The 22,761-nt window shown below is 41.4% G+C and overlaps 1 protein-coding gene across 1 annotated transcript in view; it reads left to right on the plus strand.

Annotated features, from left to right (window-relative positions):
- Positions 1 to 22,761, plus strand: part of RNF38 (ring finger protein 38) — a 118,143-nt gene that overhangs the window by 64,213 nt on the left and 31,169 nt on the right. Inside the window, 1 exon segment of the mRNA XM_050913689.1 lies at positions 2,455 to 2,525. Coding sequence (XP_050769646.1) covers positions 2,455 to 2,525 — 71 coding nt within the window.

The following is a 22,761-nucleotide window of genomic DNA, read 5'->3' on the forward strand; positions in this document are numbered from 1 at the left end:
GTATCCATTATAGCTAGAACAAAGCCAACATACTATGATTGTGTATGCGATCACTGTTCTTGAAAAGCCTATCTGTAAAGCCTATAATGTAGCCTGTAATGCAAGATGCACATTTATGAGTTTAATTTGGTAGGGAACAAGTTTTAGGTGATGTTGAGGTTAGAGGTAGGCTCTGCACCCCCTCTAGAAATTTCTTTCATTATCCAAATGCATAGATACCCAAAAGAAGTTTATATTTATTTGTTGTAATTTGGAAAAACTGAACTATTTTCATTATTTGCTGCCTATCTTTTTTATCTTAGACTAATCCAAGAGGTCACATTTTACTTTAGTTCTGCCTGTGGGGTAATGGGCAGAAAGCTGTCAGGCCTTATCCTTAACACTGTGTTCTCTTTGGGTTTTTTAGCTTGCCTTTGGGCTTGAATCGATTCCAAATTTGAAGAAAGCATATGGAGCATTCCTAGTGAAAACACTTGTGTTTCGCATAAGTCTAAATGAAAGGGGAAGGGAACTTTGCATATTTTGAACAGTTTAAAACTGGTTCTTTTTTCCCTTTCCACCTTGAAACGTCAACTGTATAGTGATTTCTTCTTTGCTCTCCCTTCCTAGAAAAATACACAGTATGAGCATGCTCTGCTGCTGTTCAAGCCAGTACAGCCACAGTCAGTGACTCCTATGGCAAAATAATTTTTTTTCTGAAGTGATAACTCAGAAAGAAGCTAATTTTATGAAGCTCTTGTTTGGGGGCAAATAATTTTTTTTTCAAAAGAATAATTGTCCAAAAATCAGCTTGCCTTTTTTTTTTTTTTTTTTGCCAATTTGTCAATTCTGTCTGAAGAGGCCAGCTAGCTAATTCACTAGGAACTCAGGAATTCATGTCTTTGATATATCTTAGTCCAACTTTACATCTGCATTGACAGAAGTTTCACCAAGGAACCTAACTGGCATGCCTTATGTAATTTGATGACAAAAGTCTTGATTGTGTCTTGGACTATATAGTGATAAATTTGCAGAATGGAGGTAGTGTTTTGTCCAAAATTATCAGTTTGAGGTTAAGTGATTTTTTTTTTTTTACCCCCCCCCCCCCCCCCCAAAAAAAAAAAAAAGAACTGAAGCAGTTTCATGGTTTTATGTGTCTTGTTGGTTGTGTTACAATCAGAAAAGGCCCTCAGGCTGACTGTCGTTGATTTTTCTTCTCTAGGATTCAGTTTATTGCTTTTCCCAGTACATTTTTTTAAACTTTTTTGGTGGCTTTAAGGCAACTCTGGCTTTTCAGAAGTGCAGAGTAGTGCGGAAGTGCAGGTGAATTCTCAGAAGCCAGAGTTTTGCTTCATCGTGATCTCCAGCAAAAATTTAAACAAACAAAAAAAGTTTAAACAACAACAGCCTATGGCTGGCTGCCTGCTTAAATGATTATCTTCTTTGATCAGTTCTGTCCAGGTGTAAAACAACACATGGACTGCAAAGCTTTATGACAAACTTTTTGTGTAGAATCTGTTGTAAATGTTACAGAATAGGACTACTCACATTTCAAAAGTATAACAGAAGGACCACAAGAAACTTGTGGAGAAAAGTTCTAGGTAGATCTTCTGTAAGGAAAATCATGAAATGGTGTAGCTTTACAAATGAGACAAATTTCTCCTTGCCTTTTAAAAATTGTTTTGCTTAGTATTTGCAGGGAGAAGTCATCTTAGGGAAGCATAAATTCAACAATAGCAGTTACCCCACTCCAGTACTTTCCGAGCAAGGAAACAGCACTTTAAATAAAACTTTAAGAGTGTGAGTAAGAGTTCTGTAAATCTGTTTGAGAATCTGTATGGATACAATCAAACTTTAGTTTGTCTCCCGCCTTGGACAGAAGTCTCAGGATTGGGGTAAGCCTTTGTAGAGGTGTGCTGTCCCTTTTTTCCTAGGCATAAAGAAACCTGTGGAAGCAGGCAGAAATTCCACTAAAACCAGATATCATTAAAATGCTTCTGCTTTGACCTTGGGTTTTTCCACTCACTCTTATTCTTAACATATCACTGGAAAGAGACTGCAGTTTTGTGCGTACCCAGGGTGCTGAAAATTTTCTGTAGTAGAGGATATGGGACAGGACTACACTGCCTAAACATGAAGTGTGTAGCTTCTCCTTATTTATATGTGTGTGTATGTACTTCAGTGCATACGTTTGTTTTGGATTGATGAACTATTTCTAATTTTATTCTGTTTAAATGTTTAGAAAAAATACATGTGAAGACATTGTTGGCACACTGTGCAAAATGTCTCTCTAATGCATACTCCGTTATCAGAATTAAATGCATGACTTGTCAGACGTAGCTGTTTGGCAACTAAATCTCTCTTCTGTGTGGGGAAAAAGAATGTTTACTAAATTTGTCTTTATTTTTAGTGTTCACAGGAATTAGGTTATAATTTTAATGATTTTTTTCCTCCCCCCCTCCCTTTCTTTTGTAGGTAGTATTGGTACATCCTTTCAGTGCCACTCCATCCATCAAGATCACATTTGTAATGATGACAGTGACAAGGTGAGGCTTACATAAATGTTTCCTTCACAAGATACATATGCATTGGGTTTTTTATGTATTGCTTTCACTATACAAAGATTATTTGTTTTGCAGGTATAGCAGTCAATTTTCAGAGTTACTCTCTGAACTGTCTAGCATTTTAAGAAAGATATTTTGCTCAAGAGAATCTTTTAGTCAGTTAAGGAGAAATTTGCCTTTAGTACTGTATTTTTCTTTTTGCTTGTATTCCTTTGCTATTCTAAACATTTGTGATTTGCCATATTGACACCCTCAGTTAATAAAGAACAGCAGTGTTTTTGCTAATTTTTAGGTAAGGTAGGATGTCTTGTTGCTTCTGACTTCAGAGGTGAGAGCCTAGCTAAGCGTTCAAAGCCTTTTTGCAGTAGCTGTATTTTCCTGTTTTGGAGTTGGGAACTTAAGGTTTTACAGATAGGAAGCTTCTGTTCAGTTCTGCAGCCTTAAAATACCAACTTGTCTAGTAGCGTGTAAGCATTTTCCTAACCTTTTTTTGACACATTCTCAGATTAGCTTGCTTTGAGTCAGTAGAGTGCTGGATGTTGAATGTTCAATGATACTTGCATCAGTAGTGTAAGTGTGGCATACAGAAGGGAAAAGTTTTGACACTAAACTGCTTGTGAGACTTGCTTTCATGTTCCTGTTATTGTTGATGGTTTTTACCTTAAGCTTTACTGTCCATAAATAATTCAAATTGATTAACGTTAGTTCAACATGTAACATGTATTACGTTGTTTGCAAGTATGACACTTTATAGTAAACTAACTTTTTGGCTTGACATGCCTGGAAAAGGCCATGTATTAGTGAAATTTTAAATGATCTTTCTTGGGAAGTGGAATGCAACCTGCATGGCAGTGCCTTGATAAGTGCACAAATCCTTGTGTTTTGGAATTCTGGAGTAAGTTAATTTTACAGTTGTTCCAGCTTATCCTAGAGCTAGATTTGTTTTCAGTGTAAGTTTCTTTTACTGCTCTACTGCCTTGTTTTCTTTTTTTCCCTCTCACGCTTCTTTCCCTCTTCTTTTTTTTTAAATTTATTTTTAGGTACCATCCTAGATTTGGGGCCTGGTTTAACCTACAGATATTGGTCAAACATGCTATCCAGAACATGGCAAAATTATTTTAAGTTTCCAGTTGATTAACTGGTTAACTATTTTCAATAGTATTCACTGTTTTGGTTTTTGGTCCTTTTGCACTGTGTTCCTGGAAGATTCTTGGGTGAGGAGCAGGTGGGGGAAATTTCCTTTCAGAGCCGTCCTAGTGCACCAATTTAACACTGGCATTCCCTTTTAACATTCTTCCTTTTCTGTCATTACATGGAAGATCACCTCTGTGTTAGATTGTTTCTCTTCCCTTAGTTTGATTTCATATCAAGGAGATTAAAACTGGTTTAAGTCTTGTCGGAAATTCTGTTTGTTAGGTGCTTCACAGGTTTGGGGGGAGGGAGTAGGAAGGGGTTTGGCAGCTTACCCTGGTTTAAATTTTAGGAGTGCATAGCCTTCTGAGTTGTTTGGCACACTACCTGCCTCCATATTAATAGAGGAACTGGGCCACAACTTTACTTTTTTGCATATTTTGGGATGGTGGGAGAAAACAATCTTTCTCATTGGTATTGATTCTGCACCAAATGAGAACTCCCAACTGTAAAAACTGACTAAAGTGGAACTAGTATAAAAAGCAGAAAGAATGTGTTTTGGGTGCATTTCAAAGATATGTTTTCCGTCAAATGTCAGTTTTATTTGGTAAGAGCTTTGATTTTTCTGTGAGAATACATGAAGCTGTTTGCCTTGCCTTTTATAGGAAATTCTAGTTGATCCCTTGATTCAAATGACCACTTGTTTGGAAAAACAGAGAACAATCTCCAGAACAGACATTTGTTCTCTTCTCAGATGTGCCACTGAGCTCTGCTCTTGTTCTAAAAGAGAAGACAGAGCGCTAGTGCTCAGTTAGGGTCACTGGAGGCCGACTGGATGTCTGTTGTTCTGTTTTTTAATTTTTTGAAGGGCTTGTGTATCTGGATACCCTTTTTTTTTTTAACCATAATTAATGCTTCTTAAAAGCAGCTGGTTACAGTACTAGGGTACAACTGCAATTCTCTACCACTCTTTGCTTGTATTTCACATACGCCTATATTTTTGTGTTGGTTTTTGAACTGGTTATTAGTTTGCAGTGTGAATTACTTTGAAAATAAGAGTTCCAATTTATTATGCCATTACTAAGAGACAGCACCTGTTCATTTTGGTAGGAATATAATTTAAAGATAAAATGCAGGATTTAATTGATTTATTTATTTAAAAATTTTTATTAATTGTTGGACTTTTTTGTAGTCATTCTAGAAACTTTATGAAAAGCATGCCTTCAGAATAGTTTAACGTATCTTTGATTACTCAAGATGCATGTTTCAGTGAAATAATTTACTGCTCTGTGCCTGACCATGTGTAACCAGTTTTTGCATTACAGGACAAATGTAAAGGATAGTATTTGACTGGCAATCTGCATATATTTTACAGTAGGTTCTCTACAAGCCCAGTCTTCATTTCCTGGACAACAGCATGAGAAAAGTTCTACACCACACATACTAAAGGAATGTTGCAATCTTAATGAAAACAATTCCCAGGCTTCCACCCCAATTGCTTGATTTTGTTGACTTGGCACATGAGAATCTTGAATTCATATTCAGTGACACCAGCAGGAAACCAAAGTCTAAGATTTTTCATGTGTGGCCTCACTGCATTAAGAAGGATGTGTCATTGTTGAGAGCATTATTGGTAGTATTAAGGACCTGTTTAATTTCATAGCACCAAACCCAGTACTTTGCCTCTTGTCTTATAAAAAGATCTAGTATAGCATAGATAGAGTACATTTCCCATTTTACCTGGTGTTGCAACATGATTATAATCAGGGTACATCTTAAAATAATTGTTGCTTTGGAGGTGGGAGCTTTTAAGCCTCAGTGCACCAGTCAGGGGACCCTTTTTCATGTTTGTAATTTCTTTGATTTTTCTTTGAAGTATAACATGCTGTATATGTTTAATACCTATGATTTTTAAATGAATGAAATACTTAAAGCTGGAGTTGTCATTCTTAAAATATTAAATAACAGAACTGAATAAATTTCTTTACAGAGCACAGCATTTAAGGAAAGGTATTTGTAACAAGGAACTATTATTCCTTGGAATATTACTTTGCTTTAATGCCCAAGCAGTGGTTTCCTACTAGTGTTAAACAGAGAGACAGATGCAAGTATATTATCCTGCAGAGCCTTTCAATCATATTCAGTTTATTCAGCCTTAAAAATATTTTTTGTCCTTTGGGTGGTTGTTTCACTGGTGGTGTACTTCCATTAAAGGATGCTTGCTCAATTTAAAAAGAAACTCCAAAGATGCAACTCTTAACTACTCTTGGGACATCTCTTTTCAGAGATCTCAAGTTATCTATCCTTAGTTCTCATGCAGTTAAAAACCAAATTGACCACCCAGTAGTAATGAAAAAAATAAAGCACCATGGGAGCAATGCAGTGGAATTTTTTCACTACCACTAAGGGGCTGGAAATTATTATTTCCAAATATTTACCTTGCTTTACTCCTTTTTAACTTATTTCCATTTATTTTACTTTCATCGTATTACTCCTATTAGATTTGCTTTCTTATAGTATGTAAGGAATTTGTTTGCTTGGTACTCAAGACCCAAATACATAACTACATGATTTGATTCACTATTTCTAACCTTTAAATTTCCCAGTTATAGTTAGTACATCTTCCATTTGTTTAGTAATTTCTTGTTCCTGAACTTATCTCATTTGTCTGTCTCAATGGGCACCCAGTCCTCAGCCTGTAATCCGGAGGGCTGTCAACTCTAGATGTTTTTCACAAGAGGGGAAGTACTTTACAAGTTCTAATCCTAAAAAAAAATGATCCATTTATTTTTCCTCTTTGGATGGTGCAGAGTCAGGTAGGAAAAGCCTAACAGACTCATCCGTAGCTGAACTCAAAATGATTCACGAATTCAGATATTTTAAGGTCCATCACATTTATTTATATGTGATCTATAAAATAAGACTGTATGTGCCTCTTGTGGGGACTGTGTGGGGGACAATAGATAGAAAAATGGGAATATTAGAAGGAATTTCTTTTGCCCTCTCCAGCTTCAAAACTGGAAAAAATTCTTCCTGTCCAATTAGGAGAGCACCAATTCATTCCTCTTGGTGTATGTCGTCCGCCTCCCCTCCCCCTGCCCTTAGTTTCTATTAATTCTGCCTATTCTTACTGAGTAGCTTCATGCCATTTTCATTTCATATCTGGCAGCTGCAAGGATATAATTTACTAATTTTAAACCACTTTCATGCCTGGTGAATTGTCTCCTTTAGAGCATTAATTCTTTGTATCTACAGTAGACGGTTTGTTTTCCTGGATCAGATTTGGGGAAACTTTAATTAGCTTGAAGTACAGAGAACGGAGGCAGGTTTGAAAGGTGAAAATAGTTAGGGTGATGATATCTTATTTAAGGGGAGTAGCTTGAGTAAATCAGTTCTCCGATACCTCATTTGTTCCCCTTGCTGACCAGTTCTGCACGAAGAGATAGTCTCCCCGTGGCACTGGTAGCAAAAGGCTGATCATGTTTCTCTAACGATTCATCAGCAGGTGACGTTGCTCCTGTGGGTTTTGTTGACTTTTTCTAGTCAGTAACTATGAGCTGAGTAGACTGCAGGCTGCCGTTGTTTAGAGGGTCGATGGCTTTTGTGATGTTTCGGTTTTGAGTAGAGTCCCTAGTGCCCCCTATTCCGGTGAGTACTCCGCCGGTGGCAGCAGCACGTACTCCCGAGGCACAGCCGTCCCGCAGGCCTGGCTCCCGCCCTCTCTCCTGTCGGCTGTTGTCTGCCCGGTGCTTCAGTCCCGCGCTGCCGCGCCAGCAGGCTTGCACGCCAGCTGTCTGTGACTGTTTCCTGTGTTTCGTTTTAAGCTGGGGGGACGCAGCAGTGTCGCGGCGGGGAGGCGCAGTCGGAGCGGCAATGCGCCTGGCGGCCCGAAGGCCCGGGCGCACGCGCTGCCCCGCTGCTGGGGCGGGGGGAGAGCAGCGAGCCGCCTCGTGCTTTCTGCGTCTCCGCTGCACGGGCAGACAGCGCGGGGCGGGGCTCGGAGCGACAAACCGAAACTAAAAGGGAGCAATGGCCGCTCCGCCCCCTGGCCGCTGACAGGGGAGAGCGGCTTTCATACCAGTGCGCAGGCGCTCAAGGTTTTCGGATTGCCCCGCCGCCGCGAGCGCCTGGGTTGGCTGCTTCGCCGCCTCTTCCGGCCGTGACGGTGACGTACCCGGGCCGGCCTCCCTGCCGCCCCCAGTTGCAAACAAAGGACGCCCCGCGTCCTCGTCCGTGGGGCGGGGCGGAACAAGGTAGCCCCGCCCCTCGCGGGGCTGGCCCCCGCTAAGAGTGACGTCACTGGCCCTAGGAGACGGCGGGGTGCGCGCGGGGCCAAAGCGCCCCGGAGGAGCGGAACATGGCGAGCGGCGGCGGTCACGGGCCGCGGGAGCGAGCGACAGCGGCGCGGACGCAGAACGGGCGAGGGGCACGCGGAGGACTCGCCCTGTGATGGGCGGAGGACGCCGGGCCGACGCTCCCGGAAGCGATCGCGCGGGCAGGCGGTGTAGGCCCGGCCCGGGCTGCAGCAGTGGGGCCCCCGGCCGACAAGACTGAAGGCGGCGCGTGAGCCTTGACGGTGACTGCGGGGCGCGCGGAGGAGGCGGGGGCGCGGCCCCACAGTGTCCCGCGGCTGCAAATACCAGTGTGGGGACGGCAGGTAGGGGTGGACGAGGGCGGCGGGCCCGCTCGGGGCGGGGCCTCACCGGTACCGCCCGGTGCCCCCGACTTGTCAGCGTTGAGCCCGGCAGCTGAGGGGAAAAGGGAGCGATCTCCTGGCAGTAGGGTAGCAGGCGCCCCGGGGCGGCTTCGCGCCGGACCCGGCTCTGTTGGGCCACCATTCGTAAAAGTAGAGGGCGAAGGAGATCGAATGGCCTGCGCGTGAGGTTACCGCTGGGAAGCCTGAGCGGCCCCGTGTGCTTGGCATGGAAGCCGTGCTTCCACGTGGGGCGGCCTGCAAAGTGGACGAGAGCTCGGCGACGTTAATTTGGGGGACATAAGCTTTTGGTCCTGTTAAATTGCTTTATCTGCTTTGGCAAAAAGTAGAAGTGGAACCTAAAAATCAACTGACTTTCCAGAACTGAATTGCTGGGTACTGTTCTCAAGAAGACAAGCAGTTCAATGTACTGTGTGCAAGGAGGTAGCAAGTATTTCTGAAGCACTGAACAGCTGATTGTCCTCCTTCATTTATAGTAAAGTGAAGTTTCTAGGTGTCTTTAATCCTCTTAAGTTAGTTGAGAAAGAACACCTGTTCAAGGAAACGTTGATGTTAGCAACCATTCATTTTAGGGCATTCTGTTAGTATTTTTCAGTATATATGAGATAATTCCTATTCCTGTATAACATGAAGGGGATTTTTTTTATACTTAGATCAGAAAGATGCTTCTTTTTTCCTCAAGAAGTGTATTTTAAAACTGATTATGCATGAGATGTTTTCTGGAGACATCCATTTTAAGTTGTTTATAGCAAGTAATTTAGTTATTACTTACACAGAAGTTCATTGAACTGTAAGTCATGGGAATGTTTATGAACGTATAGCATTTGCATTTTGAAATGGGTTTTTGAAGGTAGTATTTGGAGCAAATGCATATGTTCTGGTAAGTTCTTCAAATGTATAGTGAGGCAACTGGAATGGTAAGATGAACACGATTACTAATAGTCTGCCTTATTCAAGTGTTGCTTACTACTTGATTAGGTGTTGCTGCTGACATGCTTGTACTTCAATGCCATTCACTGAGGCAACTGCTTTGGTTTCAGTTGCCAAATTTATGGTATTTATCCACATTGCGGGGATTTTGCTATTTGCTGGCCCAACAGACTCTTAACTGCTTTGCAGCACTAGAAGAATGAAAAATTCAAACCTTTTTTCCCTTCAAGGGGGTATTGTAGCTGTGGTATTAGAGACTCATTGTTCTGAGAAAGAGGAAAAAACTCCATTTGGATACTTATGTGTGCAGTAAGAGAAAGGAGGGTGCAGTCATTAAGAGGATTAAGTGTGAGACAGGAGAGCAAATAGGTGCCATGGCAGATTTAATGGCTAGTGAAAGTTGATAATGTTGTTGATCTTCCTTAATCACCAAATCTCTAGAAAAAAAATCCTATGCATACATAGAGTAACAATATGAGGAAGGTTTCCAGGGAATTGTTACCAGGAAATGGTACATGGTAGGAGCGGTAATTGCGAGAAGTGGTATATAAATAAAAGGGGCTTATACATTAGGGATCTCAAGTTTCTCCTACGTGAAACTTATTTTGTCATCTCCCTGCCTTACAGAGCAGGTTAAACTTTATTTGATTCACATCTGGTTCACTTGGATTTTTTAAATAAAAGTATAATAAATACTAAACTGAAGTTGCAAGTTGATCAGTCCTTGCTTTGCACCTGCAGTGGTGTGGGAGTCACTATATATAATTGTCTTTTCTTTTCCTGAAGGATATGGTTTTGGCTCAGAAGCTGACATCAATGGCATCAGTGCTATTGTGATTTGTAAAGTTTACGCATCAGCTTATCTAAATACATTTTTTCAGTGTGGTTTTCTGACATTATAACAGGAGATAATTTATATGATTTAAAGTGATATTGTTGATGAAGTCAAGTTACTTTCTCAACTCTTTACTAAGAAAGTCTTTAAGAATTAAAAGGTTTCTATGCAAGCTCTTATTAGAATATAAAAAATGGTGCAGTTAGAAGTAACTTGTCTTTGTTCATGGATACTATTGAATTGAAACTTAAATTGTAGTGTTGTGTTTCAAAGCTGTTGTACATGTTTGTCTATGGAAAAAACGTTGTACATGTTTGTCTACATGGGCTAAATTGCTAGTGATTCTAATGACAATTTGTACAGGGCAAGTCTCAGACTTCTAAACGTTTTCTCACTTAATCTTTGTACATAACTCCACTGCCCCCGCCCCAGAGGGATTTGAAAGGTAGGAATAAGGGTACGGGTAGGATGTGAAATTTCTTTTTTCCTGTTTTTAGTCAGAGAGTGGTTTTGACTGGAGGACTGATCTTGAAACTTCTGGAAAGATACAGGTTTCACTTAACCAGTTCATGCAGAAATACAGCTTGTGATTTCCTTTTCTATGTAAGCATGTGTATCAAGTTAAATAATCTAATATGGCGTATTTAAATTCTGTTGTGAGCAAAGTTGTCTGGGTCTCTGATTTAACAGGTTGATTTTTATGGTTTTTACTTTTTGCCTTCACTTGGGAGTGTGTAGTTTCCTCTCTTACGAAGCTTTTGAAAGATCGAGGACACTTCCTTTGCTTTTTGGTGCCCTCTACTGACTTCTGTTTGTCAGAACATGGAAAGCTAGGGTTTTTTTGTCTTTAACAGCAGTAAAATGCTAACAGCAGCAGCTCTTTAAAAACAGTGGGAAGGGAAAAGAAAGAAAAGAAGCCCTTTTGCTCCTTAAGTATTTTGTTGGTTGCTGGCCAGCCAGTTTGTCTGGATTGCAGTGGAACTGTTCCTCACCTGGCAGAAAAATAGTTAAGCAGCATAAGTCTGTCTCACATAGTGTCTTCTATAGGCATTCCAGCTATAAAGACTGGTGCCTTTCCTCTTCCCCTCTCAGAAAAACAGAGACTTTCTCTCTTTAGTGTCCACAGTTCCTGGTTCTTAGTGCGCACATTTCAGATTTGCTGTCCTAGAACTTTTTGTGTCCTGGTTCACCTGCAATAACATTGCTTTTTGTATTTCCCACTACGACCTCAGATACTATAAAAAAGTGCAGTGGTTCGTGTGAGCACCACTACATATGCTGTATTTTGCTTGCTTTCTGTTTAAGTAGCCCTTTCATCTTGTCAGTCTTGAAATTTTGTTCCTGTCCCTGAAATCTGTGAACACCTCTGTCCTAGGCAAACTCAGCAATTGTGTGAACTCAACCCTGTTCTCTCTCCAGAGCCTCTTATCTTAGCCTTGTGGTCTGTCTTTGCCAGCTCTGTTCGTTTCTGATGGAACTGGCCAAATTTTTCTGTTACATTGCCGTAAATCATTGTGTGAGCAGGGATGAGAGCATTCATGGCACAACTTACGGTGCCGCTGAGCAGATGCTCTGTCTGGCAGTCTTCATGAAAACTTTAGGGGATGGCCTTCTATGTTGGGTTTGTGTAGCAGGGGAGGGGCTACAGGGGTGGCTGCTGTGAGAAGCTGCTGGAAGCTTCCCCAGCTCCAAACTCGGGACCCGGCTCTGGCCAAGGCTGAGCCAATCAGCAACGATGGTGGCACCTATGGGGTAGCATATTTAAGACGGGGAAACAAGACTACTGGGGAGAGAGTAGACAGGAAGAGAGTAAAAAGGTGGAGGAAGATGGAGGAGGAGGATGAAGAAGAAGAGCTACAGTAAGAAAATAGGAGGGGGGGAAGAAGAAGATGGAAGAAGAAGAGCTACAGTGAGGAGTGGGATGTGAGAGAAGCAACCATGCAGACACCGAGGTCAGTGAAGAGGGAGAGGGAGGAGGTGTGCCAGAGCGGAGATTCCCCTGCAGCCCGTGGTGAGACGGCAGACTGTGCCCCTGCAGCCCAGGGAGGTTAACGGCAGAGCAGAGATTCCCGTGCAGCCCGTGGAGGACCCCACGCCGGAGCAGGTGGCTGGGCCTGGAAAAGGCCGTGACTCTGTGGGAGAGCCCATGCTGGAGCAGTTTGCGGAAAACTGCAGCCCGTGGAAAGGACTTGAGTTGGAGAAGCTCATGGAGGGCTGACCCCTGTGGGAGGAACTCCATGCTGGAGCAGGGGAAGAGTGTGAGGAGTCCTCCTCCTGAGGAGGAAGGAGTGGCAGAGACAATGTGGGATGAACTGACCACAGCCCCCATTCCCCATCCCCCTGTGCCGCTGCGGGGGGAGGAGGTGGAGGAATCGGGAGCAAAGCTGAGCCCAGGAAGAAGGGAGGGGCGGGGGGAAGGTGTGTTTTTAAGATATGGTTCTATTTCTCATCATCCTACTCTGATTGGGTTGTTAACAAATTAAATTGGTTTATTTTTCCCCAAAAATCGAGTCTGCTTTGCCTGTGACCGTAAGTGATGAGTGATCCCTCCCTGTCCTCGTCTAGACCCAGGAGCTTTTTGTTGTATTTTCTCCTCCCCGTCCTGCCGGGGGCGGGGAGGAGTGAGTGAGCGAGCGGCTGCGTGGTGCTTTGTTGCCGGCTGGGCTTAAACCATGACACCTCTCTAGACAAAAATTAAGAACTTTTCTTCCTTATTCAGGTTATTTCTTTAGATGATCTGTGTTGGGATTGTTCTTTGAAAAAGCTGTGATGCGCTGAATATTTTTGATGAACTGCATTTTCAAAATCTGATTCTTAGAAATCAAATCTGTTGCAAAGACATTTAAAACTATTTTGTTGGTAAGTACTGAGGGAGGGCATTTTTGTTTTGGTGTCCTCTGTGTGTAAGTCTGTGGGGAAGACATTGAAACGGAATATAGAACAAAGAGAAATGAAGAGATTGGAGACATAGAAGAGTAGGAACAGATATTCCTTTTAAATAATGTTGTGGAAGGAACTTGTGAAGACAGATAAAAAAGTTCCAAGTGGATGAGTATGGATTTGAGAAAAATGTTCAGATGTGAACACAAAGAGCCTGGCAAGACCAATATGCATTTGGTCATTTTGTATGTGAACCTCTACTGAGCATGCGTTAGAGATCATGTGTGAACCTTTCTTCCTCTTTATTCTCAGTTTCCTTATTGTATCAGAGAACAGTCAGAGAACTCTTCCTCAAATTCAAGTACAGAGACATAGTATAGTGTTTGTATTCTCTGGCTCTGCTTTCAATATGTGGATGTTTACATATATGTGTAGTTGAAATGTGACTTAAGAGTTCATAGCTGTGATGGTGACTTTGTTCAGCGTAGGGCAGAGCTTGAGACTGTATAAAAAAAGTACACATCTCACTGAATTTCTTGCATGTTTTAAATTCTCATGTCTTTTTTTCTCCTTAGTAAAAATGAGGGATGAGGTTTGAGAAGTAAGTCAGCAAACCATGCTTATTTGAGTGCATTTGGGGGAGTGAGGCTTTTTTCCTTCACATATCATCTGATGCGTATCATGTGGTTTGTTTTTTTTTTTTTAAGAAAACTTACTCTGACTTTGCATGAGACTAATCCTATTTTCTAAAGTAAATGAAAAGACCTACACAAGTATAAGCTGTTTCTTGAAGCTGAGGACCTGCAATGTTTTCTCATATTCCTCTTTTAGGTTAACTTAGCAGAAAATACCAGTTCTTTCTTGGTTTTGCTGTCTCCCATAATTTGTCACTTACATTAAGAGGACCAAGTTCTCTACTGATTGCATCCCATTATAAGGGTTATGTACATGTCTAGATGACCTCTGTTAGATGACAGCCTCCCAATATGTGTATTTTGTAGGGGTGGAGGAACCAGCTGCTGTTGCAGCAGTTAATATGTTCACAGGGCCTGTGGTTAGCCTGATGCATGCAAAAATGAAGTTCTGCAAGCTACTGAGGGCAAAAGGTGTGTTCAAATCCCAGCTAATGGAGAAGAACAATTTTTTTTCACCCAAAGCTTTTTAAAAGAACTCTATTAACTTATACAAGCTGTTAGTAAAAGTGAAATGGTCTGTGTAGGTTTAAAGCAAGTACTCTGTAATATGTAGTGTGTAGTCTAAATATGATGAGCTTTGAAAAGAACCATAGAATCATTTAGGTTGGAAAAGACCTTTAAGATCATCAAGTCCAACCATTAACCTAACACTGCCAAGTCCACCACTAAACCATGTCCCTAAGTGCCACGCCTAAATATCTTTTAAATACCTCCAGGGACAGTGACTCAACCACTTCCCTGGGCAGCCAGTTCCATACTTGACAACCCTTTCGGTGAAGAAGTTTTTCCCAATACCCAATCTAAACCTCCCCTGGCGCAACTTGAGGTCATGTCCTTTTGTCCTATTGCTTGTTACTTGGGAGAAGAGACTGACACGTACCTTACTACAACCTCCTTTCAGGTAGTTGTGGAGAGCGATAAGGTTTCCCCTCGGCCTCCTTTTCTCCATACTGAACAACCCCGGTTCCCTCAGCCACTCCTTGTAAGACTTGTTTTCTAGGCCCTTCGTCAGCTTCATTGCTCTTCTTTGGACGCACTCCAGCACCTCAGTATCTTTCTTGTAGTGAGGGGCCCAAAACTGAACACGGTATTTGAGGTGTGGCCTCAACAGTGCTGAGTACAGGGCGACAATCACTTCCCTCGTCCTGCTGGCCACACTATTTCTGATACAAGCCAGGATGCTATTGGCCTTCTTGGCCACCTGGGCCCATTGCTGGCTCATATTCAGGTGGCTGTTGACCAACACCCCCAGGTCCTTTTCTGCCAGGCAGCTTTCCAGCCGCTCTTCCCTAAACTGTAGCGTTGCATGGGGTTGTTATGACCCAAGTGCAGGACCCAGCACTTAGCCTTGTTAGATCTCATACAGTTGGCTTTGGCCCATTGATCCAGCCTGTCCAGATCCCTCTGTAGAGCCTTTCTACCCTCAAGCAGATCAACACTCCCGCCTAACTTGGTGTCGTCTGCAAACTGACTGAGGGTGGACTCAATCCGCTCATCCAGATTGTTGATAAAGATACTAAACAGAACTGGCCCCAATACTGAGCCCTGGGAAACACCACTTGTGACTGGCTGCCAACTGGGTTTAATGCCGTTCCCCAGAACTCTTTGGGCCCGGCCATTCAGCCAGTTTTTTACCCAATTAACAGGACACCTGTCCAAGCCATGAGCAGCCAGTTTCTCCAGGAGAATGCTGTGGGAATAAAGTCCAGGTAAACAACCACTTAAACGGAATAAATTTGTACTATGGTTCAGGATGATTCTGCAGTGTAAATAAATCCATTTTAGCAAGAAATTGGTTAACAAGATGCCAACCATATGCCAATTCTTAGAATTAAATATCTGCACCCTCTTTGAATTTTCAGGCCTGTGTTTAAATACAACTCTCTAAGTTTTATGACAACTTTTTTTTGCGCTAATACCCGTGTGTGTACGTTGCAGTATATTGAAGAACATTCTATACTTACATGACAGTTCGGTCGTACCAATTAGGTATGTAGGTTGTTTTGTGGGTTCATTGTGTAGTTTCTAATGGATTAAGGGTATCTGCTGAGGTTTCGAATTTCTAGCAATATGGAGAGACTGGAAGAATGTAGCGAGTAAACTCTGGTACATTCCTGAAGAAATTGGATCCTGACTTTCCTCAGTTTCTGAGAACACATGATACCGCATTATACAGAGAAATTTTTAACAGTATAGTGTGCTGAGCATAGACATATGTCTTTTGCTGACGGAGCTTAGTGTTGTGGTGACAAGCAAAGGCAGTGAAGGCAGACAAATGTGAATATGCTCTACCACAGTAGATATTGAAGTATTATGCTGGTAGTCCTTTTCCTAGGAACAAATTTCTAGTGCTGACTTGCCTTTGCGCCCATTGCAGTAAGAACATCAGTTACAATAGTGTAAGTAACATTTATATCAGTGTAAATGCAATCGCTTTGGGGGCTGAAGTTTGGGGAGGATTGATTTAAATCGTTTATGTTAATGGCTGGTTAAAATGTAGTCTTCTGTCAAAAATTGGTTCATGCTTCTGTAAATAGTAGTTCAGGTGCTTAGGTAGCAGTATGCCTCAGTTCAGTGTTTGGGTATTCCTTAACACTTTGTCAACAACTATGGTCAGCATAACATTAATTTACCTGAATAAGAAGTTTCAGTCTTCAGTGCTCAAATGCTATCTTGTCTATTTATGTATATTGTGTTTCATATATATCTATGCACACAAGCATACATAGACATATAGTTTAAGGTGGGGAAAAAATTCTTTAAGTGGAAAGAGTGTGATTTGTTTTATAATCGTCTTAATTACCCTGCCTCTGTTGATGTACCTGTATCTTAGTTTCACGTGCCTAAATGAAAAAGTTGGTAGTGAATACATACTGTACATTCAAACTATACGTAGAGAATCTTTTGGTATGAAGACAACTTTGAGCCAGACTTCTCTTCAGACTCTTTGTCCCATCAGCTAAAAGAGCAGAACTATTTTTAAGATTGAAAACTTGATTTTTTTGAAATGTGGCCATATCTGAACACCTTGTCTTGATTTCACCACTTTCCTCTTGCCCTGGCATCGTTTTAAGTATATCAATTTCAGTATATTTTATGACATTTGAAGTAATTTCTTTATAGTAATGAACATATTTTAATGGTATACATGCAAAGTTTAATGTGTTTCAGCCTTGTATGTAGCGAAATTAGCCCTCTTTCTGTAGCTACAAATTTGTGATTTTAATTAAAAACTTCTGTTTTGTTTACATACCAAAATAGGAGTTCAGGACTCTGTGTATGCTCAGAAGTTGCTGTTAGCACCATCTCCTGAAATGGCGCTTTCTGTATTGTGTTAGGTGGTGTTGATGTCAAAACATGGACACTTAAACTCAAATCTTGTTAGGCAATTCGGAGATGAACTGGTAGGAAATGATAAACTGAAAATATAAAAAAAATCTTGTTGGATACTATTTGTTGCATAATTTTTAAGCTTTCCAGTTTTAAGAAAGAAAGCTTACAAATATTTAGTGAGATACTAAATGTGTGTAACAGGTTTTGCTTCCTACCGTAGTGCATGTTAACTGCAGGAAACATCTGCAGAAACAGCACAAATTGTTTTCCATTTATTATCACCCACATCATTGACAAAGTTGAGTTCAAAATTAAGACCATAAGTTGGGATTTTAAAGTAAAATTAGTATTTTTCCAACAACTTTGTTCTTTAATAGAGAGGGAGTTATAGCTGAGGTTTTTTTCCCTTACTGAAGTTTGGTTGGTGTTTTGGATTATGAGAGGTAATGATCACTATTCGGAAAAAACACCTTGATGTGATATAAAAAGAAATACTTACTATCTTTTTTGTGAGTTTACCAGCACTGAAATTGCTTTGATTCATTTATCTGAAAAATGATTGCAAAATTTTTTTCATATTTCAAAGGATTCTTGTTTGCATGCAGCAAGTACGGCAAGCAATAGCAAATACTAATAAAATTCAGTTTGAAGAACTTTGAGGTGGCTGTGTGTTTCCTTGATTCTTAAACCTGCTTCAGTGTTAGAAAAGGAGATGCTTCAAATGTGATATGAGTTGCACTTTTTGTATGAGCAGTAGAACTTGAAAATAAGAAACATGTAGTCCTAGTAAACACAATTTGCTTCTTTTTTTCTTGCTATTGAGGGTGCTGCAGTGTGCCAAATAGGATGCTAAGATTTTTACATTTTTTTTAATGTTCTTGTGCGTTTTAAATTCACATGCAGCAAAGAAATATTCCAGCATTTGGTATGAGAAAATGACACCTAAGAATCAAATTCTTAAGACTGTTTAAAATAATTACTGTGTGAAACTTAAGCTGTTTAGGCTTAGCTGTCTCTTAATGTTATTTCTTGTGTATCCTGAACACCCGATTAAATGAGAATTACATTTCAAAGAAGGAACTAATCCAGAGAAAACCCTGGAAATGGCTGTCAGCCTGGTGTCAAATAAACAACAAATTAAATATTCAGGTTATTAATGTGTTTTGATCATAAGTAAAATGAAGAGATGCATTTGGTGGAATATATTCTGTGCTATTGGTATATGATTTGTTATTGCATGCCTCAGATTTTTTGCAGAAACACTTTGCATGGAGGAGTCATTGTCAGTGCTGGTTGCTGAAGAACAACATTGGCCATTGTGCTCACCGTCAGTAAATAATGAATTAATCCTACTAACCGTGAGTGAATTATGGATGGCCCAGAAAGATTACTGCTGAGTGTTCTTGCTACAGTTGTTAGATACAGAAATAGTCTAATTGATATATACCATCATAGCTTTGAAACACAAAAAAATTAGATAGACTTGCATCTTCTTTATACCATGTTTGGTAGTGTTGCTCTTATTTTACAAATTATGTTCCTTTTACTAAACACTGTGTAAATTTTCGCTATTTCACTATCAGAAGGGCTCTTTGATGCACAGAAATTATTAGGAAACCTGATACATGTAAACCTACTATTTTTAGTAGTAAATTTTATACTGGCAACCTGACATTGTTATTGCAGATTGGTTTCCATTTTAAGATGGAGTTACTAGTTTTTTTCTTACCACATGGTGATATTTCAAAAGCAAGTTGGAGGAAACATTGTAGGCTTCCTTTCAGAATGATGTGCCTTGCTAAGGACTCTTCTGTCTCTAGGAATTGAAATACAGAATATTTTTTTCCTAATCCCCCAGAGAGAGCACCAGGAGGGGTTTTCTTCTGAACTACTTTTTTTCTGTGCATTTTGCTATAGCCATAGGAACGGTTAGTGTCATGCTTAGTGTTTCTTGATCTCTGTTTGAGGAATTTTCATCCCCAGTACTAGTTACATATTGATTTTCTTAATTCCTGACAGTCTCTTCTGAAGTGCAGGGGTAAATGGTATCCCATTTTAAATACTCAGATGTTTTATCTGGTGTTCAGTGGGGAAGCGTATGTGCTCAGAGGGATACTTTGTGTCTCAAAGGTAGCTCTTTGAGCTCTATTTGTCCTCAAAGTACCCAAAGTACTATTTGAGTTGCGCTTCGCTTCTTTCACAGGAGGACACTTCTGAAAGCCTAGTGTTTAGCATAGAGTGAAAATTAGTTACTGCTTTCCTTTGTGCTGTTGCAGAATCACGGAATGGCTGAGTTTGGAAGGGACCTCCAGAGGTCATGTGGTCCAACCCCCCTGCTCAAGCAGGACCACCTAGAGCCAGGTGCCCAGGACCATGTCCAGACAGCTTTTGAAGATCTCCAAGGAGGGAGACTCCCCCACCTCTCTGGGCAACCTGTGCCAGTGCTCAGTCACCCTCACAGAGTAAAGTGTTTCCTCACGTTCAAATGGAACTCCTGTGTTTCAGTTTGTGTCCATTGCCTCTTGTCCTATCACTGGGCACCACTGAAAAGAGTCTGGCTCTGTCCTTTTTGCAGTCTCCCTTCAGGTCTTTGTATACATTGATGAGATTCCCCCTGAGCCTTCTCTTCTCCAGGCTGAACAGTCCCAGCTCTCTCAGCCTTTCCTCATAGGAGAGACACTCTAGTTGCTTAATCACTTTGTAGCCCTTCGTTGGACTCTCCAGTATGTCCATGCCTGTCTTGTGCTGGGGAGCCCAGAACTGGACACAGTACTCCAGGTGGTATCTCTTACAACCTTTGGACCTACCCTAAGAATTGGCTCGTTTTGGCCTTCCTTTCAGCCACCTGATTTGTTTGAGCCAGCTTTCAGATTTGGGAAGGACTGTATTTCTTTGCCAGTTTTTCATTAGACCAAATTCAGATTACCTTAGTGTTCCTTCATCAGGAGGTTGTCTTGTATGTGCCCAGCCAGCCGTGTTTCCAAGTTGTCTCTTGGTCACAACTCTGGAATCAAAGCTTGGTGTCGTGGTTTAACCCCAGTCAGCAACTCAGCACCACGCAGCCGTTTCCCCCTCCCCCTCCCAGTGGGGTGAGGAGAAGGAAAGAGGGGGGAAAAAAAAGTAAAACTCGTGGGTTGAGATAAGAACAGTTTAATAACTAAAGTAAAATATAATACTAACAATAGTAATAATGAAATGTAATAATAATAGTAATGAAAAGGAATGCAACAAAAAGAAAGGGGGGGGGGGGGAACCAGTGATGCACAATGCAATTGCTCACCACCTGCTGACCGATGCTCAGTTAGTTCCCGAGCCACGATCCGCGCCGCCCGGCCAGCTCCCCCCTGTTTATATACTGGGCATGACGTTCCATGGTATGGAATACCCCTTTGGCTAGTTCAGGTCAGCTGCCCCGGCTCTGCTCCCTCCCAGCTTCTTGCACACCTGCTTGCTGGCAGAGCATGGGAAACTGAAAAGTCCTTGGCTTAAGATAAGCGCTACTTAGCAACAACTAAAACCTCAGAGTGTTATCAACATCATTCTCACACTAAATCCAAAACACAGCACTGTACCAGCTACTAGGAAGAAAGTTAACTCTGTCCCAGCCGAAACCAGGACACTTGGCTAGAAAGAAATGGTTCTGAATATTAATAGCAGTGATGTTTTTCAGTAAAATCTGAATGGGACTTAGAAAAGATCTGTTTAAAGCAGTTGTTCTGAATGTTTACATTCTAGGGTTTGTATTTGGTGCTTGGAGGATGCAGGGTGTGGACAGCAATATTAGAATTTTTATTTTCTCACCATGTACCCACTTTACCACTTCGTTGTACCAAATTGTGCTCATTATCAACAGCCATAAAATTTTCCAGTTCTTACCAGAGAAGTCATGGTGTCTGTTCCAGACATTCTCTTATTCATGAGAACAGGTAAAATCGTAATGTGAATGGTGGTGGGTTGAAGCAAAGGTTCTGAATCCTGCTTAACGCTGCAGAAGTTGTGCAACCAGTGTTTTGTGCTCTAGCTGAACTGGCATACAGTTCGCAGGATGAAGAAGATCACTACATTAACCAATGCAACTAAGCCAGCAAAATTCTTTGGGAAAACCCAGTTATACTGGCAGAAGATTCTTATTGCTGACGTTTATTCTGTCAACTAAAGTTCCTCTAAAGAGCTTTTGCCAGTAAGAGCTGTGTGTCATCACAGTATGATTCTGCTGGCAAATCTTAATACATAGACAAGTCCTTTGTCATGCAGCCCTGTGTTCAACTGGATAATCTTTGTTTATTTTGTCTTGGAAAAAACACAGCAATTAGGCTTGGAAATAGTCCATCTTTCCATAAAATCTGTAACTTTTTTGCCACTTGTGGCACGGGGCTCTTAATTTATTGCACATATTTGCTTCTTTTTTAGTACCTCCTTTCTAGATTTATTTAGAGCTAGAATTTTAAGGGTATATTTAAAGGGAATGTCAAGCTTTATGTATGAACCTCAAGAGCTTTTAATCTGTCAGCTTACAAGTTAATATGATCACACTTTTTTCCTCCCATTTCTTTTTTCCCGCTGTTACGCAAAACGTAGGTGCGGATCCCTCGGGTGAGGCACAACATTCAGCAAGTGAAAGCTTTGGCTTTAATGAAAGCCTAGCATTACTACGGTGGGAGCCTCCCAGGACACCAGTGCTAATCAAATGGAGACCCAACGCAGTGGAGCCTTCCCTGCTCAGGAGTGAAGCTCAAGAGAAAGCACCGCAGGGGTGGATAATAAAACTTGTGCCGACTAACATATACATATGCAATGTCCTGTTTTGCTCATTAGCGAACTCGCTGATGTAATGCAGGTGCTGTTGTCTGAATTCCAAGATCCGCAGCTGGCCTCCATCATTGGTGCCTGTGCAAAAGTAGGTGCAGATGGCGGGGGGAAGTGAACTGTCCCAGGTTACCGTAACATTAAGGTAAGATGTGCTTGGGACTCTACATACTCAGATGGGGGAGGTGAACTATCCTGGTTTACTGTTACAAAGTCATCTCGCACCCTACACCCACCCTTTTCATTCTTGTTAAGTATTCTTGTTTAGGGCAAGGGGTGAGGGGCTATTGTTTTTTCCCATGTTCTCCTTAGTTTTTACTGTTGTCAGAGGTGTCATCTCACTCTTCCTGGACTGTAGTATCTGACAGTATCCTTATAATTTTTCTGTGTGTCATTGGTGGAAGAGTTGTGTGATTTCTGTAAGGGTATGTGGAAGCAGAGAGCATCAGCTCATGTAGATGTGTTTGGTCAAAGACCTTTTCAGTGCCAAAAGGTGATAATAAGAAAAGGGGGAATAAATAGGAACATTCTGAGACACAAACCTGACCAACAAAAAGTAAAGGAGGCAGTAACAAGGACCAAACCTGGTCAGTCACTAATCGATGAGGGTATGTGGAGTGTGGGAAGGTTTATTTCAGCAAGATTAGTTGATCTAAGACCTTGTCAAATGGGAGTATAAGGAAAAGGGGGAAGCCATAAACAAAATATACAGAGACACAAACCTGCCAGACAAACTTAATGGAGATCAAGACAAGACACAAATCTGGTCAGTCACACTAACTGATAGGCTCTCGGGAACCTGTATGCAAACAATGACTTTGTGACTGATAAAGATGCAAACCTGAGGGTCCAGGATGTTGGAGGGGGTCAGTGGGACTATGCCAGCTGAGGAGG

This window comes from Gymnogyps californianus, chromosome Z (genome assembly GCF_018139145.2).
Source record: "Gymnogyps californianus isolate 813 chromosome Z, ASM1813914v2, whole genome shotgun sequence".
Classification (NCBI taxonomy): domain Eukaryota; kingdom Metazoa; phylum Chordata; class Aves; order Accipitriformes; family Cathartidae; genus Gymnogyps; species Gymnogyps californianus.